At 42.3% G+C, this 17299-nt stretch overlaps 1 protein-coding gene across 1 annotated transcript in view; it reads right to left on the bottom strand.

Annotated features, from left to right (window-relative positions):
• Positions 1-269: 269 nt before the first annotated feature.
• The window catches only part of LOC111969701 (nucleoside diphosphate kinase-like), a 20237-nt gene continuing 3207 nt past the window's right edge, over positions 270-17299 (bottom strand). Inside the window, exons 2-5 of the mRNA XM_023995890.2 lie at positions 5361-5491; positions 5036-5137; positions 3793-3905; positions 270-3518 (exon numbers count right to left, since the gene is read on the bottom strand). Of these exons, the coding sequence (XP_023851658.1) occupies positions 3398-3518; positions 3793-3905; positions 5036-5137; positions 5361-5491 (467 nt within the window). The 3' untranslated portion in view covers positions 270-3397. The remainder of the gene's footprint in view (positions 3519-3792; positions 3906-5035; positions 5138-5360; positions 5492-17299) is intronic.

The raw sequence follows: 17299 nt of genomic DNA on the forward strand, positions 1-17299 counted from the left end.
ATCAAATGTTTTCTATGAGGATATTTTCATACATATCTGTTTTACCATTGAGACATAAAAGCATTTTATGTATCTAGTCCCCCGCACTCAATGACTACATAAAGCTTGTGACTACAAACTTGTTGGATGCATTTGCAGTTTGTTTTGGGCGTGTTTTGGGTCATGTCTTGCCCAATAGTAACTGAATGATGTCGGGTGTCATTTTGGAGTCACCTTTTTTGGAAGTGCAAAATATAAGGCTTTGTTTTAAAATCTTACATTCATTTGGATGTTGTCAGGATCATAAACAAAATCATGAATGAATCATGAATAATGACAAAGTTAGAGGCACAAAGATGATATTCCTCTGAGGAGCCCCCACTAGTGTAAGGGGAAAACCACCTCAGTGAATTTCAGAAAAATGTAAATAGTGAAACATTCAAAAAGTTATACTTTTTAGATAAAACTATACTAAATAATTGTTTAAAACATACTGTTTTGCAATGAAGGTCTACAGTAGCCTCAGCAACACTCCGTAGGGTAGCACAATGGTGTTGCCAGAGGATAGCTAGTTTCCATCCTCCTCTGGGTACATTAACTTCAATACAAAATCTAGGAGGCTCGTGGTTCCCACCCCCTTCCATAGACTTACACAGTAATTATGACAACTAGCGGAGGACATCCTCCAACCTATCAGAGCTCTTGCAGCAGGAACTGACATGTTGCCCATCCAATCAAAGGATCAGAGAATTAATCTAGTACTGAAAGCACAAGCTACAGCTAGCTAAAGACTGCGGTGCATAAAATGTGCAGTAGTTGACTCAAAGAGAGAAAGACAATAGTTGAACAGTTTTAAACAAATTAATTTCTTCAAAAATGAAGGAGAAGCGAGAGAGAAATCTATATTTAGTTTTTTTCCCTCACTTACCTAGCGAATGCAGCTAGCTAGTTTAGCCTACTCAAAGACAGAGAGGGATGCTATGTTAGCTAGCTGGCTATCCAACACTGGAACTCTTCCAAGTCATGGTAAGCTTTTGGTTTTATGAATTTATTGCCACCGGGGCCCACCAGTGTAAATGCTAAAATTCTTGCTGACTACACTGTACTGCATAATTGTAGTGGGTAATACACCGTGATAATACATTTTTGGAAATCATGGCAGCATCAGCATGGATTTGGAAGTTTTCAGAAACATCTCAGCTCATTTAGAAATAAAATGACGACACCATTCAGTTAATATTGGGCAAGACATGTCCCATAATAAACTAAAAACAAATTGCAAATGCAGCGAATGAGTTTGTAAAGTTACAAGCTTGATGAAGTCATTGAATCCAAGTGATAAGGGTCCAAATACTAACAGTTAGACTACACTATAAGTGAATTTGCCCAAATACTTCTTAAAATGGGGGTACTTAATATATAAAGTGCCGTTATGTCTAAATGGTAAAACAGATAAGCATGAAAACATCCTCAAATAAACTAACATTCTGTAATATTGATCATTTGATCTCAAATCCAAAATGCTGGAGTAGAGCCAAAATTAACATTTTCATTTCACTGTCCAAATATAGTGCATTCAGAAAGTATTCAGACCCCTTCCTTTTTCCCAGTTTGTTACTTTATAACCTTATTCTAAAAAAAATAATGTTTTATTCCCCTCAATCTACACACAATATCCCATAATGACAGCGAACACAAGTTTTTAGAAATGTTTGCACATTTATTAAAAACTGAAATACCTTATTTACATAAGTATTCAGACCCTTTGCTATGAGACTCAAAKATTAGTTCAGGTGCATCTTGTTTCCAGTGATCATCCTTGAGATGTTTCTACAACTTGATTGGAGTTCACCTGTGGTAAATTCAATTGACTGGACATGATTTGGAAAGGCACACACCTGTCTATATTAGGACCCACAGTTGACAGTGCATGTCAGAGCAAAAACCAAGCCATAAGGCCGAAGGAATTGTCAGTAGAGCTCAGAGACAGGATTGTGTCGAGGCACAGATCTGGGAAAGAGTACCCATAAACATTCTGCAGCATTGAAGGTCCCCAAGAACACAGTGGCCTCCATCATTCTTAAATGGAAGAAGTTTGGATCCACCAAGACTCTTCCTAGAGCTGGCCGCCCAGCCAAACTGAGCAATCAGGGGACAAGGGCCATGGTCAGGGAGGTGACCAAGAACCTGAGCTCCAGTGCTCCTCTGTGGAGATGGGAGAACCTTCCAGAAGGACAACCATCTCTGCAGCACTCCACTAATCAGGCCTTTATGGTAGAGTGACGGAAGCCACTCCTCAGTAAAAAGCACATGACAGCCCGCTTGGAGTTTGCCAAAAGGCACCTACAGGACTCTGACCATGAGAAACAGGACTCTCTAGTCTGATGAAACCAAGATTGCACTCTTTGGCCTGAAAGCCAAGCGTCACGTCTGGAGGAATCCTGGCACCATSCCTACGGTGAAGCATGGTGGTGGCAGCATCATGCGGTGGGGATATTTTTCAGCGGCAGGCACTGGGAGGCTAGTCAGGATTGAGGGAAAGATGAACGGAGCAAAGTACAGAGAGATCCTTGATGAAAGGTCCTGAGTGCTCTGGAGCAGGTTCAGACTGTGGCGAAGGTTCACCTTCCAACAGGACAACAACCTTAGGCACACAGACAAGACAACGCAGGAGTGGCTTTGGGACAAGTCTCTGTATGTCCTTGAATGGCCCAGCCAGAGCCCGGACTTGAACCCGATCGAACATCTCTGGAAAGACCTGAAAATAGCTGTGCAGCGACGCTCCCCATCCAACCTGACAGAGCTTGAGAGACCCTGCAGAGAATAATGGGAGAAACTCTCCAAATACAGGTATGCCAAGCTTGTAGCGTCATACCCAAGAAGACTCTAGGGTGTAATTGCTGCTAACGGTGCTTCAAAAAAAGTACTGCGTAAAGGGTCTGAATACTTATGTAAAATGTAATATTTCAGCTTTTTATATTTTATACATTTGCAAACATTTCTAACAAACTGTTTTTGCTTTGTCATTAAGGGGTATTGTGTGTAGATGAATGAGGGGGGGGAAAACGATTTCATTAATTTTAGAATAAGGCTGTAACGTAACAAAATGTGGAAAAAGTCAAGGGCTCTGAATACTTTCTGAACGCACTGTACATATGGTGAGGACCAAACACTATAATAGTAGCTGAGAGGCTTAGGGGTATTAGAGCCACCCACGATGGAGAGGGATGAGTATTGCACGTGGGACACTGAGTGTTGCAAGCAAGACACAAAGAGGTAGGTATGGTTATGGAGCCACTATTCCTATTGGTCGTTCTACCTTGTTCACTCTTTCAAGTTTCATTGTCACATGCACAGGATACAACAGTATAATGAAATGCTTAACTCTCTCTTTCTATCTCTGCCTACAATCTCTTTCTCATATCTGGTAGGTACTACTGTGGTCACAGCAGTCCCAATCCATCAGTTCCTTTTGATGAAACCACAGCTGGATCTCCCTCTGAGCCCCCTCTACTGAATCACTGGCATGGACCACATTTCTATAAAAAACACAAACCTACATTCATTAGTTCATTGCTAATGGCTTGAAGTCCAGTTTAGTATTTTGCCATTGAAATGATGCTCCAATTTTCAAAACACACTCAATGATAAAGTTCAATGTTTATACTGTACATCCTTTTATTTTTATGCCTCTCAAAATTCATATTGTCGTCCAATTCAATTATCATTAAAATATTTGTTGAAAAGGGTATTGTGCCAATTATTTTAACGTGAAACATCTTTCAATGTGAATCTTTGTTGAAAAAGGTTCACCTGCTGATGTGAATGCTGAAGTCCCCCCGGACGGTGCCTGCTTGGGCCTCGACTGGGTTGGTGTCTCCTATCATGACCCGGGATGTCCGGACCACATTATAACCCTCCCACACCTAGACAACAAGAATGAATGAAGTTCGCCATCAGGATTAGGGCAATCCTATTTCAAAATCAGTAAATTCAGCAAGTTAATTGAAAGTCAATCAATTTGGCACTAAATCAATATTTGAACACACTGCCACTGCCATTATCTAATCCCTACACAAGTGGTTAGGTGGTTTTGAATTTAACATAAGGCAGTGTAGTCTGGGAATCTAAAATGAATTGCTTTATTTAATTATTGTTTCACACTCTAGCCCCATTTATCCTGGGTGATTACATGCGTCCGGATAGGTGCAGTGAAATGTGTTGTTTTATGGGGTCAGCCATAGTAGTGCAGCGCACCTGGAGCAAATTAGAGTTAAATGCCTTGCTCAAGTGCACATCTACAGATTTTTCACTTTGTCGGCTCAGGTATTCAAAACCAGCAACCTTTTGGTTACTGGCCCAACGCTCTAACCGCTAGGCTACACTTGTAAGATATCCAGACACATGACTACAGCCCTGACTGCCTCTAGAGTCGGTGGAATGCTTCTTTTAAATTGCCTACACCCGTCTATAAATGTGGGCAGAATCAGAATGTCAGGACAAAGGACGTATGTTAGCACCAGGTATAAAACGGGGCTTCTCATTTCATCTGGCCATCTTTTCACTAAAACCGATTTGGAGGGTCATTACTCAAAACSAATTGAATAATGGTACAGTAGGTAGCCCAGAGGAGGTGGCTAGAGTCTAGGGCTGAGTGATGAAAAAGTTAACTGAACTGGCAAAAGGAGGGCTGCTGGTCTCAGATCATGGCAACCATCTACTACCATTGTGCAAGGTACTTCAGCAAGGGCCTTAAGAGCTGATTGTTCCCGTTATTTTATAGAAATAACTGTCCAGGCGTCCATCTATTAGAGGACACCCAGACTGATCAGTGAAGTGAGAAAACAGTGTGGACTGATTCAATCCGTATCGATGAAGTTCAGTGCTATAGCATGCTTGAAATGTAAAAGATAATTTCCAATTGAGCCGTCATTTCCAGCCTTTACCTTTCAATCGCGCTATAGCGCTGAACTTCGGAGCTACGGACTGAATCGAGCCCTGAAACGGAGCAATTGAAGTTTGGATTATGATGCTAGATAGAGGCAGGAACCCTCACCATAACAACTATGGGACCAGAGGTCATGTAGTGCAGGAGACTGGGGTAAAACGGCTTCCTCCTTAACTCATGGTAATGCTGAGAGAGCTGCTCCTCTGGCGCCTGAAAGAAAGCCAACATTGGGTTAACCTTTATTTTAAAGTCTGGTATTTACATAGACATTTATGAATAAACCACATCCATGACAAGTTACAAATATTGTATCAGAGGACAAGTTGAGGCTACTATCATATTGCTTATTATCATATTGCTTATACCTATCCAATCCTTTCAGATGCCTAGGAGGCAGGAGCTTTGGGGTTCATTTGGAATTGGACATTCTCACCTGTAGCATCTTCAGGCCCACCAGTTTGAAGCCTTTCTGTTCAAAGCGTTGCGTGATATGCCCCACAAGGCGACGCTGGACCCCATCTGGTTTCACTGCAACTAGAGTACGTTCTCTCACACCAGGGATCCCTATACACAGAGAAGAATTACTCTCACACACGTGCTCTATTAAACTTTTAGCAACGCGCATGCCCCGCCCACCTGTAGATTTCTCCATTTCAGACAGAAATGTCCTGTGTTTTAGTGGTGCAAAATCCACTTGTTACTTAAATCTCACTTGTTACTTAAATCTCACTGGATTGATTGCTTTCATTTTACTCTTGCGACTCTTTCCAACTCTTGCTTGTGCCCTTTCTTTTTCTGCGTTATTGTTAGGTCACTGCAAACGTTTCTGCGGTCCTATCAAACACACTCCGGTAATGGCTGAAATGGGCTCGATGGACTATAATGGTTGTCCTTTGCATCTGTAGTACATGTTTTCTAGAGCCCACTATAATGACTCCCAAGATTGAAGTATCTTGGTATCTAGGTCTCCCGGGTGGCGCAGTGGTCTAGGGCACTGCATCGCAGTGCTAGCTGCGCCACCAGAGTCTCTGGGTTCGCGCCCAGGCTGGGCTGGGTTCGCGCCCAGGCTCTGTCGCAGCCGGCCGCAACCGGGAGATCTGTGGGGCGACGCACAATTGGCATAGTGTCGTCTGGGTTAGGGAGGGTTTGGCCGGTAGGGATATCCTTGTCTCAGTATGTAAAAATAAAAAAAATGTAATAAAAATGTATGCACTCTACTGTAAGTCGCTCTGGATAAGAGCGTCTGCTCTTGGCCGGTAGGAATATCCTTGTCTCAGTATGTAAAAATGTAATAAAATGTATGCACTCTACTGTAAGTCGCTCTGGATAAGAGCGTCTGCTAAATGACGTAAATGTAAAAAGTATCTGCACCTTCAATGGAGCCCAAATTGACAGTGTCCCTTCTTATACAGTGCATTCGGAAAGTATTCAGACCCCTTGACTTTCCCCACATTTTGTTAGGTTACAGCCTCATTCTAAAATTGATGAAACTGTTTTTCCCCCTCATCAATTTACACACAACAAAAAGCAGAAATATTACATTTACATAACTATTCAGACCCTTTACTCAGTACTTTGTTGAAGCACTTTTGGCAGCGATTACAGCCTCAAATCATCTTGGGTAGGACGCTACAAGCTTGGCACCTGTATTTGGGGAGTTTCTCCCATTCTTCTCTGCAGATCCTCTCACGCTCTGTCAGGTTGGATGGGGTTCAAGTCCGGGCTCTGGCTGGGCCACTTTAGGACATTCAGAGACACTCCTGCGTTCTCTTTGCTTTGTGCTTAGGGTCGTTGTTCTGTTGGAAGGTGAATCTTCGCCCCCAGCCTGCTCCTGAGCGCTCTGGAGCAGGTTTTCATCAAAGATATATCTACTTTGCTCCGTTCATCGTTCCTTCAATCCTGACTAGTCTCCCAGTCCCTGCTGCTGAAAAACATCCCCACAGCATGGCGCTGCCACCACCATGCTTCACCCTAGGGATGGTGCCAGGTTTCCCCCAGACGAGACACTTGACATTCAGGCCAAAGAGTTAAATGTTGGTTTCATCAGACCAGAGAATCTAATTTCTCATGGTCAGAGTCTTTAGGTGCCTTTTTGAAAACTTCAAGTAGGCTGTCATGTGCCTTTTACTGAGAAGTGGCTTCTCTCTGGCCACTACCATAATGGCCTGATTGGTGGAGTGCTGCAGAGATGGTTGTCCTCCTGGAAGTTTCTCCCATCTCCACAGAGGAACTCTGGAGCACTGTCAGAGTGACCATCGGGTTCTTGGTCACCTCCCTGCCCAAGGCCTTTCTCCTCCGATTGCTCAGTTTGGCCGGGCGGCCAGCTCTAGGAAGAGTCTTGGTGGTTCCAAACTTCTTCCATTTAAGAATGATGGAGGCCACTGTGTTCTTGGGGACCTTCAATGCTGCAGAAATGTTTTGGTACCCTTCCCCAGATCTGTTCCTCGACACAATCCTGTCTCTGAGTTCTACAGACAATTCCTTCGACCTCACGGCTTGGTTTTTGCTATGAGATGCACTGTCAACTGTGGGACCTTATATAATAGACATGTCCAATCAATTTGAATTTACCACAGGTGGACTCCAATCAAGTTGTAGAAACATCAAGGATGATCAATGGAAACAGGATGCACCTGAGCTCAATTTCAAATATCATAGCAAAGGGTCTGAATACTTATGTAAATAAGGTTTCAGTTTAATAAAATTGCTTAAAAAATAATTTWAAAAAACTGTTTTCGCTTTGTCCTTATAAGGTATTGTGTAGATTGATGAGGATAAAAATGATTTAATCCATTTTGGAATAAGGCTGTAACGTAATAAAATGTGGAAAAAGTCAAGGGCTCTGAATACTTTCTGAATGCACTGTAGKTGCCTGGGCATTTGGATCGTTGATAAGTTGTCTTTTAAAACAAACATAGGGCAGTTAACTAAGAAGCTGAAAATAAAACTGGATTTCTTCTATAGATCAATTTTGCACTCATCATTGCATTCGCTCTCAGAAAGCGGCTGGCCCTTACTGGTGTTTTATAGGTTGGAACATTGCATTCTGTTAATTTACAAAGCTCTTACGCAAAAACTCCCACATTGCCTAACATCGTTACTAACCTATGAAAGCATGAGATACCATACCCGCTCACAGGGATGGCTAACTCTTGAAATTCCTTATGTCAGTACAGATTTAGGTAAAATGGCTTTTAGTTTCTTCACACCTCACTTATGGAACAATCTTAAGATTACCCAACAGTTGGACAGATTGGTGCCTTCGGGCATTTCCGATTGTTGGTGGAGGAACAGTTCACAGACGAATGTCCTTTTTTTTTTGCAATTATGCTGCGCTTTAATTTAAGTATTTGCAAAAGAAACCTTGGTCTCAATGGGACTCCCTGCTAAAATAAATTAAAAACGCCAACTCGTGGTCAGGTATTGATTGCACTGTCTTGGGACTTACGTCACAAAACATAGAAGCACTTTGATTTGGTCAGGGGTTCATTTTTTGTGCAACCAAAAAAAGTAATAATTTATACCAGTTGAAATGTTTACAAATTAGATGCTCTGAAATGAAAACAGCTTCCGAAACTATATAACTGCATTATAAGAAAAGGACGCATTTTAGGGACAGGTATAAACAGGGCTTTAAAATCAGTGTCTCCCTTGACCCAAAAGGTAATTTCCTCATTGTGGCCTTACAGTATWTWTTTTTTWWAATTCTTGGCATTTGAAACAATGTTTAAGTATGGTGGGTGGATTTGCCTTTTCAACTCTGTAGTGAAAGTAATGCATGAAGAAGCCTTCCTGTAGTAGTTGTATGGAGTCTTCTGGTTTGGAGGTGAATTCTGATAAATGTGGCGAGGAGGTGAGTTTGTCTGGTGAGGATTCTGTTTCTCCAGCTCGGCACAGACTTCTTTAACTGGAATGGCAGTGTGGAGCCCTGAGATGATGACCTGTTTGGAGGGTCTGTCCTGGGGTAAACCATTCCTCCTTTGTTGTGTTAGGAGGCATGACAGCTGTGCCCCAGCGAAGGCGTCCTCGGGCCAAAGAGTGAGAAGTCTATTCAAGAACGGAATGTCTCTGGTGAACACCAGGATCCCTCCTCTCTTTATGTGGGCCAATTTGGCCAATTTGGTTTATACCACAATGTTGGTTGCAGAGACCGAGTTTGCTTTTTTCCCAGGTTGTCCATGGCCTTTATCAGGATGTTTTTTCTTTGTTCAGAGGCTGTTTGGAGCATGGGCTGTGACATACACATATATATTTTTTATATAAAAGTAAAAAATGGATGTTAAAGAGACAATGCAATAAAATGTACCTGGCTTCTTGAATTATAAAATGAGTAACAACTACATAAATATTTAAAATAGCCTACGAGGAGAGTTTGTTTGAGGACCGAGCCGCCTCGGGCACCCAGTGGGAAGCCAAACACCTTTGCCTTCCTCACTTTCAGGGCTCTTATCACGTACGGGACGATCGGAGTATACCTTGCGACTTTTTCCGCAGCCGCAACCATCATCGTGTCATAGGCCAGTTCGTATCTCACCGTAACCGCTTACACTGTAGCTAATATGCTCCTGGTGGGTAAGGGATTACGATAAGAGAAGTGGAGTATGAGATATAGCAGATAGGCCTACCTGCTTTATAGAGTGATTATTAACTTTATAAAACGTAGTAAACAATCTGCCTGGTGACAGTGAAGGTGATCGGGAATCGAATGCGACATTGAAGAGAAAAGTGACAGGAAACAACAACAAAAAAGTGCTTGAATATTTGTGTAGATCTCTCGGTGCAGCGGCCAAATTAGTCCTTCAATTTCTAATTTGAAACGTGTTGTCCATGAAATGCGCTACTCACAAAGTGACTATTGTTTGGTTGCCGTTGAAGTTTTCATAGGCCTCGTGAAAAAAACGTGACCCCCTATGGAAATCAAAAGCACGTCCAACTAATTAGTTCTGCCGCCGGCCCTGTGCTGCTGTCCTGTCGCCATYAACTCAGTGAACTCTGAGAACGCAGAGCAGGTAGGTTTCCTGCGGTGTTGTGACCCAGATATGGACGCCTCTCATATCTTTCTGAGGTAGGCTAATATAATGATATCCCTATTACTATAGCCAGCAGGATAGCCTTAACTCTGACTGCCATGGAATTCTGTTGTCATGAATAAAATAAACATTTATAGGCCTACTTAGCCTTAACCCAAGGTGGGTATACCCAGCCCTTGAGTTCTCAATTGAACGTTTGGACCATAGCTGGATCAAGTTTCAAGTTTAATTGTCATGTGCACTACTACAGTGAAATGCTTGCTTGCTCTATCCCAACAATGCAGTAGTACTATAAAACATTTATTTAAAAAAGTAAAGTAGAACAAAAACATAAGAAATAAGAAGAACACGAGAAAGTAAGTACGCTATARACAGGGTTAGTTCCAGGCTCAGTGCCAACACCATATTTACAATGTGCATAGATACTGGAGTGGTAGGGTTAGATATGCATTGGTACGGTGACWAGGCATCAGGATATACACATGACCAAAAGTATGTGGACACCTGCTTGTCCAAAATCTCATTCCAAAATCAGGGGCATAAATATGGAGTTGGTCCCCCCCTTTGCTCCTATAACAGCCTCTACTCTTCTGGGAAGGCTTTCCACTCAGAACATTGCTTCCATTCAGCCACAAGAGCAGTAGTGAGGTCGGGCACTGATGTTGGCCGATTAGGCCTGGCTCGCAGTCGGCGTTCCAATTTATCCCAAAGGTGTTTGATGGAGTTGAGGTCAGGGCTCTGTGCAGGCCAGTCAAGTTCTTCCACACCTATCTCCATAAACTATTTCTGTATGAACCTCGCTTTGTGCACGGGGGCATTGTCATGCTGAAACAGCAAAGGGCCTTCCCCAAACTGTGGCCACAAAGTTGGAAGCACAGAATCGTCTACAATGTCATTGTATGTTGTTGATAAGATTCCCCTTCACTAGAACTAAGGGGCCTAGCACTAACCATGCAGCCCCAGATGATTATTCCTCCTCCACCAAACTTTACAGTTGGCACTATGCGTTCTCCTGACATCCGCCAAACCCAGATTTATCACTCCAGAGAACATGTTTCCACTGCTCCAGAGTCCAATGGTGGTGAGCTTTACACCACTCCTGCCGACACTTGGCATTGTGCATGGTGATCTTAGCCTTGTGTGCAGCTGCTCGGCCATGGAAACCCATTTCATGAAGCTCCTGATGAACAGTTCTTGTGCTGACGTTGTTTTGGCACACAACATTTTTTCTCAAGGCAAGCTGAAGTCAGTGATTGGTCAAGAGTAGGGATTTTTCAATAAAGTATTTGTTGTCATTCAACGACAGACTCGTTTTCATGCAAAAGGAAATCTTGAGAAATACTGCACCACACGTCTTAGTTAATATAAAATTGCGCGACTAAGATCTCCTTGGAAAAAAACATCAAAATMAATGTTAGATTTCTTGAGTTGAGTTATCTTAGATGAATTCTGACTATTTTGAGGAAGTGTATACTGGCTACGGCTTCTCAAAATGGACAAACAGTACTATCGCTGCTTTTTTCTTGGATTTCAAGAGAAGGTTTTTTAAGGGAGCATGCGAGCACACTCGTAAGGTTCTCGGCTAGGTGCCAGCCAAACTGAAGCATGCTGACGCCTTAAGGGTAGAGAAAGAGATAAAGGGATTGTAGACAGAGAGGTGGGGAGGTAGAGATAGAAATAGTAAGTGTGGGTTGAGAGACGGTATAGATCATGGGTCAGAAACAGGCTTCCGCCAGTGAATATTTTTAGGCCCCCCAAGATCTGTTCCCAAGTATTCCCACAAATGTAAAAAAGAGATGTGATTGTGTCTTAATGTAATCAAGGTATGAAATTATTGTATTTGAAAATAATACATTTTGGGGCTTAGCTGTGGTCAATTTGCAGTGCAAATTATTTATAATTATTTTCCAGCCCCCCGACCATTCACTCCAACAAAAATCGGCTTGCGGCTCAATCTAGTTGCCTACCCCTGGTATAGAGGGTGCTGTGCAGCATTGAATTGTGTGATGCGCTGGTGAATTATTGATGGTGCCACAGCGCTGAAGGGCGAGAGGAAAGCACATCACTTTCCCAGAGACGGTCACCTCTCCATCTCTCACACACACAARTGTTGTTCTAAAAGGTCAGCACTAATGTTTGTTGTTACGGCCTGTCTTTAAGAATTACGTTTATCAGAGACGACAAAAGAGCTGCTCTCCCCCTCTATCTCTCTCTACCTTTCTCTAATCCAGAGGAAGAATGTTTGATCTGCCAGAGTCCTGCTGCTAAAGCTGCTATGCCTCCCAAGCTCACAGAAAGAGAGAAATACACCCCCCTCTCAAAGAAAGAAAGAAATACACCCCCCTCTTTCTACCTCCATCTCACCCTTGATCCAGCAGCATACCACCCTGCATACCACTGCTGGCTTGCTTCTGAAGCTAAGCAGGGTTGGTCCTGGTCAGTCCCTGGATGGGAGACCAGATGCTGCTGGAAGTGGTGTTGGAGGGCCAGTAGGAGGCACTCTTTACTCTGGTCTAAAAAATATCCCAATGCCACAGGACACTGCCCTGTGTAGGGTGCTGTCTTTCGGATGGGACGTTAAACGGGTGTCCTGACTCTCTGAGGTCATTAAAGATCCCATGGCACTTATCGTAAGAGTAGGGGTGTTAACCCTGGTGCCRGGGCTAAATTCCCAATCTGGACCTCAAACCATCATCATCAAACACAYACTCATTTCCTTGACAATAAACATGTGGAACTTTGACGAAAGGCTATCAGAACAGGTTCACAAATAAGATACATCTTCATGATACCTCGTGCATGGATTTCAAAGACACTAAAATGAGTTTGAACTCCTGGAAAGAGATCAGGGAGGTAATGGGGATAGATGTGGTAAAGAGGTCAATAGAATGCAGACCATTGGAGACAGACGGACAATGGAGTGGCGCATATTCTATAAATCTGATCTAACAAAGTGGATATTTGTCAAATCCATCATGATTGATGTATTGTAACAGGCCCAAAAATATTTGGGATGGAGATGCAGGTGGAAAAACGGTGCAGCACCGGGAAACGGACTCCAACATCTCAGAAGAGGTAAGGTCTTCTCGTTTAACCAGTTGCTTGTAATTAGCTGGATGGCTATAGAGATTAGCCCTGAGTCACTATGTGTGGTGCACAACAAGGTGCACAACAATTTATTGGATGTGTATAACAGCTCCCCGAAGCGCAAGAAGTCTGAACACTCCGACTTCTCTGTAGGCGGCATCATTTTAAATACTGTACGGCCACTGCAGATTTCGGATTGACCATCATTTGGCTTTTACGGTGGAATTGCCCAATTCCATTCCACATTTCCAGCTGGATCGCATTTTGTACAGCAGTCTCAGGGGTTAACGAGAAAAAAAATAATCCCATGACTGAAACTTAAGTCGATCTCAGATCAATTGTCTGGCGCCAACCTCCCCTTTCATGTCAGAAAGTCATGACCATCATTTCTTTTAGGGAAAGAAGATCATTTTGCGCATTTATTAAACTGCTAGTTTGACCAATTCCAGTCCCCTTGCTTAGAGGATCCAAGGTCCTCCTCAGGAAAATTTTTATGTAGAAGGACTGAGAAGCTTAGTTCTGGTGAATTCTACTACAAAATGTATGAAAATAAATTATGCTGACACCATCTAAAATATAATTTCCACTTCCAGAAATGGGCCGAAAAACATATTGGTAAAAATAATGTTTCAATTATTTTAACATATTGGACCATGTATCTAGCCTATGCATGGTCTATTTATTAGATGTGCTATTAGCAATAAGCATTATCACCTGTAGCCTAACTGATGCAGCATAGTGGCAATAAAATTTACATAGGATGAAGCTTGGGGTTTGTCCATCTGCATTTACCCCATTGGACACAACATCCTGATTGTTATTATTTTATAATAAATATATAAAGAATTATTCACAAAAAAAAAAGTATTTGTAGGTTTATATTTCAAAGTATGCCATTGCCAGTTTAAGACGCCATTGCTCCTTTAAGAGCTCTGTTGCACAACTGCTCCTAAAGCATACTTGAAACTCTGGTTGTAAAACTGCATTTGTAAAATAATGCCGCACGGGGGTACAGGTCAGAATAGTTTTTCGGTTCAATGGCTGCCGGTGTGGCCATGAGGTGAGGGTAAGATGGGTGGAAAGGGAAAAAAGGAGGGAAGTGGAACTTAAGCATATATGGAATGGGGGAATGAATGCACAAGCCTTCTGGAAGATCTGATCAAGGAGAAGATGGCAGACAGGAAGAAAAATTGAAAAGTGGAACATGTTTTGAGTGAATATGCAGAGGTGGATCACACAGAACTTTTGGAAGAGCTAAGGAAATTGAATATGAGGAGAGTGAGGATGAATTAACTACGGTGGCAGTTGTGGTGAAGATCGCAGAGTTTGAGCCTCATCCTGATGAAGACAAAGATGATTCTGGCCCAGTGGGAGTGAGATTTTTTGACAGAATGGATCTTTGCCTTCTGGCAAAACGATATGTGGTGTCGGGTTGGGTGGAAAAGAGGTTGGAGATTGTTGGGTTGGTGAAAGTGACTCGAAGTGGAATGGTGTAGATATTTTGTGGAAGTGGAATCTTGTAGATTTTTTGCATTTCTGCCTTCCAGGGGGAGCGTGTGCTCCACACCACGAAACTGGGGAGAAGAAATAGGACTTACTTTCCTCTCCGGAGCAGGGCGCTGTTGAAAGGAGTGTTAACTGGGGTGACTAAGTGTTGAGGGTCAACTGAAGTTGAAGATTCCCGGTGTCTGTGACACCCGCCGTTTGTTGTGACGCAAACCTCGTGGAGAGCGTGGTGAAACAGAGAAGACACGATCTGTAATCCTGAGATTTGATGCAGAGTCTTTACCAGACAAAGTCAAGTCAGGATGTGTCGGTTGGCTTTTGTCCCAAACCCATTACAGTGTTTTAGGTGTCAAGCTTATGGTCATGTGGTAGCAGTGTGTACGAGGGAAATTCCTAGATGTGAGAAGTGCGCAGGAGGACATGAGACAAAGGAATGTGTAGTATCGGTGTGTGTAAACTGTAGGGCTACCCATGGTGCTGGAGATCAGGTGTCCTGTGAGAGAAAAGCAGGTTGAGGTTGCCAGGATCAGAGTAGTGCAGAGGGTGTCTTATGCTGAGGCAGTAGAGGAAGATGGGCCCCATGGTGGCAGTGGGGTTATGGTATGGGCAGGCATAAGCTACAGACAATGAACACAATTGCATTTTATCGATGGCAATTTGAATGCACAGAAATACCGTGACGAGATCCTGAGACCCATTGTCGTGCCATTCATCCACTGCCATCACCTCATGCTTCAGCATGATAATGCACGGCCCCATGTCACAAGGATCTCTACACAATTCCTTCCTGGAAGCTGAAAACGTCCCAGTTATTCCATGGCCTGTATACTCACCAGACATGTCACCCATTGAGAATGTTTGGGAGCCTCTGGATCAACGTGTACGACAGCATGTTCTAGTTCCCGCCAATATCCAGCAACTTTACACAGCCATTGAAGAGGAGTGGGACAACATTCCACAATCAACAGCCTGATCAACTACATGCGAATGAGATGTGTCACGCTGCATGAGGCAAATGGTCTTCACACCAGATACTGACTGGTTTTCTGATCCACGCCCCTACCTTTATGTTAAAGGTATCTGTGACCAACAGATGCATATCTGTATTCCATTTTACATTTTAGTAATTTAGCAGATGCTCTTATCCAGACCGACTTACAGTAAGTAGTGAGTGCCTACATTTTCTTACATTCATGTGAAATCATTAGGCCCAAATCTATGGATTTCACATGACTGGGAATACAGATTTTCATCTGTTTGTCACATATACCTTTAAAGAAAAAGGTATTTCAATTTCAATTGACTGATTTCCTTATATCAACTGTAACTCAGTAAAATCTTAGAAAATGTTGGATGTTTATTGTTGCATTTATATTTTTGTTCAGTGTAAAACTAGGATCCCCCTCTTTTTTAACAAAGGCCAACACTGCTTTCAAAGTGTGCATCAAGAATTGCGCTTGCATCAAGAATTGTTGTGCATTGACTGCTTGCCAGAATACATCTTTACCGCCTATGGCTCTCCCAATTTTGATTGCACCTCGAGAGGAATATTACTCTCGCATAGAAGCCGACTAAGTAAATAGGTAAACTATTCTAATATGGGGTTGTCTGATGTAGTTTTAATAACATTATATATCAAAAATAGAAGCACTGGAAAGTTACTTCCTGAGTGGTTTAGTCAGGGGCGAAAATCTGATATCAACCTTGGAGGGGACAATTACATTACATTTTCTCAAGAGCAATTCCTGAGGGGGACACCAAAAGTAGTGCTGTAACACATAGCCTACGTTGTAATATGTTAAATGTATATTGAGGAACCATAATTCCTACAACTGAATAATTGATAGGTACAGTAGTTAACTGAAGGGTTTAACCAACTTGTTCAAATGTTTAAATCATTATAATACTACTATTAATAATAGTTATAGCATTGCTCCTTACCAGTCCAGTATGTATGCAGGTATTCGTACTTACAACTAGCAATATCAAGAAAGGCCAGTAGGTAGCAATGGTACTGTACTAGCTGCACACACACACATTTACACAACATATGCTACCACTTTTCTAATTTTAATATAGTTTGTTTCATATTGGCTGGCTTCCAACAATAGCTGAATTTGTAAAGCTAGCGAGCACAATTCCGTTTCTGTGGTGTTTGCTATAATCGTAAAAAAAAAAAGGTGAAATAAAATAAATGTAAAAAGTTCACTAGCGACATTTAGCTTTTGCAACGAGACCATTAAATATATTTAAGACAATGGTAAAAAGAGTGTAGTTCTGTTCAGTTTGGACTTCAGTTTATAGCTACCTTATCACAGGGACTTTGAAGCACTAAAGCTGCATGCTGATCTTGGTAAATTGACGATAGCAAAGATTCCATCTTGACGACGCCACATTAATGGAATAGGTACTAGCTAGCTTGCTAGTTAATGTTTGCTTTAGTTTGCGCGCTAGCTCTGCAAATTCAGCTAGTGTGTGAACCCTGCCAACATAAAAATGTAAACATTGCTATGGCGCGATTGACTGGATTAACCTCACGTCAGTTACGTACATGTCGCTTTCGGACAGTAGATACGAACCCTCTATTACCTTGCCAGCTAAAGAACTGGCAGTGGATCAACCATTGTGAGGCAAAGGGCGGGTGGTCGCAATCTTTTGAAACTTAAAAAGGCGCTATTAAGTGTCTATAATCAGCCACAACTGCTTTCATTGCGTATTATATTATTATTGAAATTACATAGTTTTATGT

Source organism: Salvelinus sp. IW2-2015, linkage group LG1 (genome assembly GCF_002910315.2).
Source record: "Salvelinus sp. IW2-2015 linkage group LG1, ASM291031v2, whole genome shotgun sequence".
In the NCBI taxonomy this organism is placed as follows: domain Eukaryota; kingdom Metazoa; phylum Chordata; class Actinopteri; order Salmoniformes; family Salmonidae; genus Salvelinus; species Salvelinus sp. IW2-2015.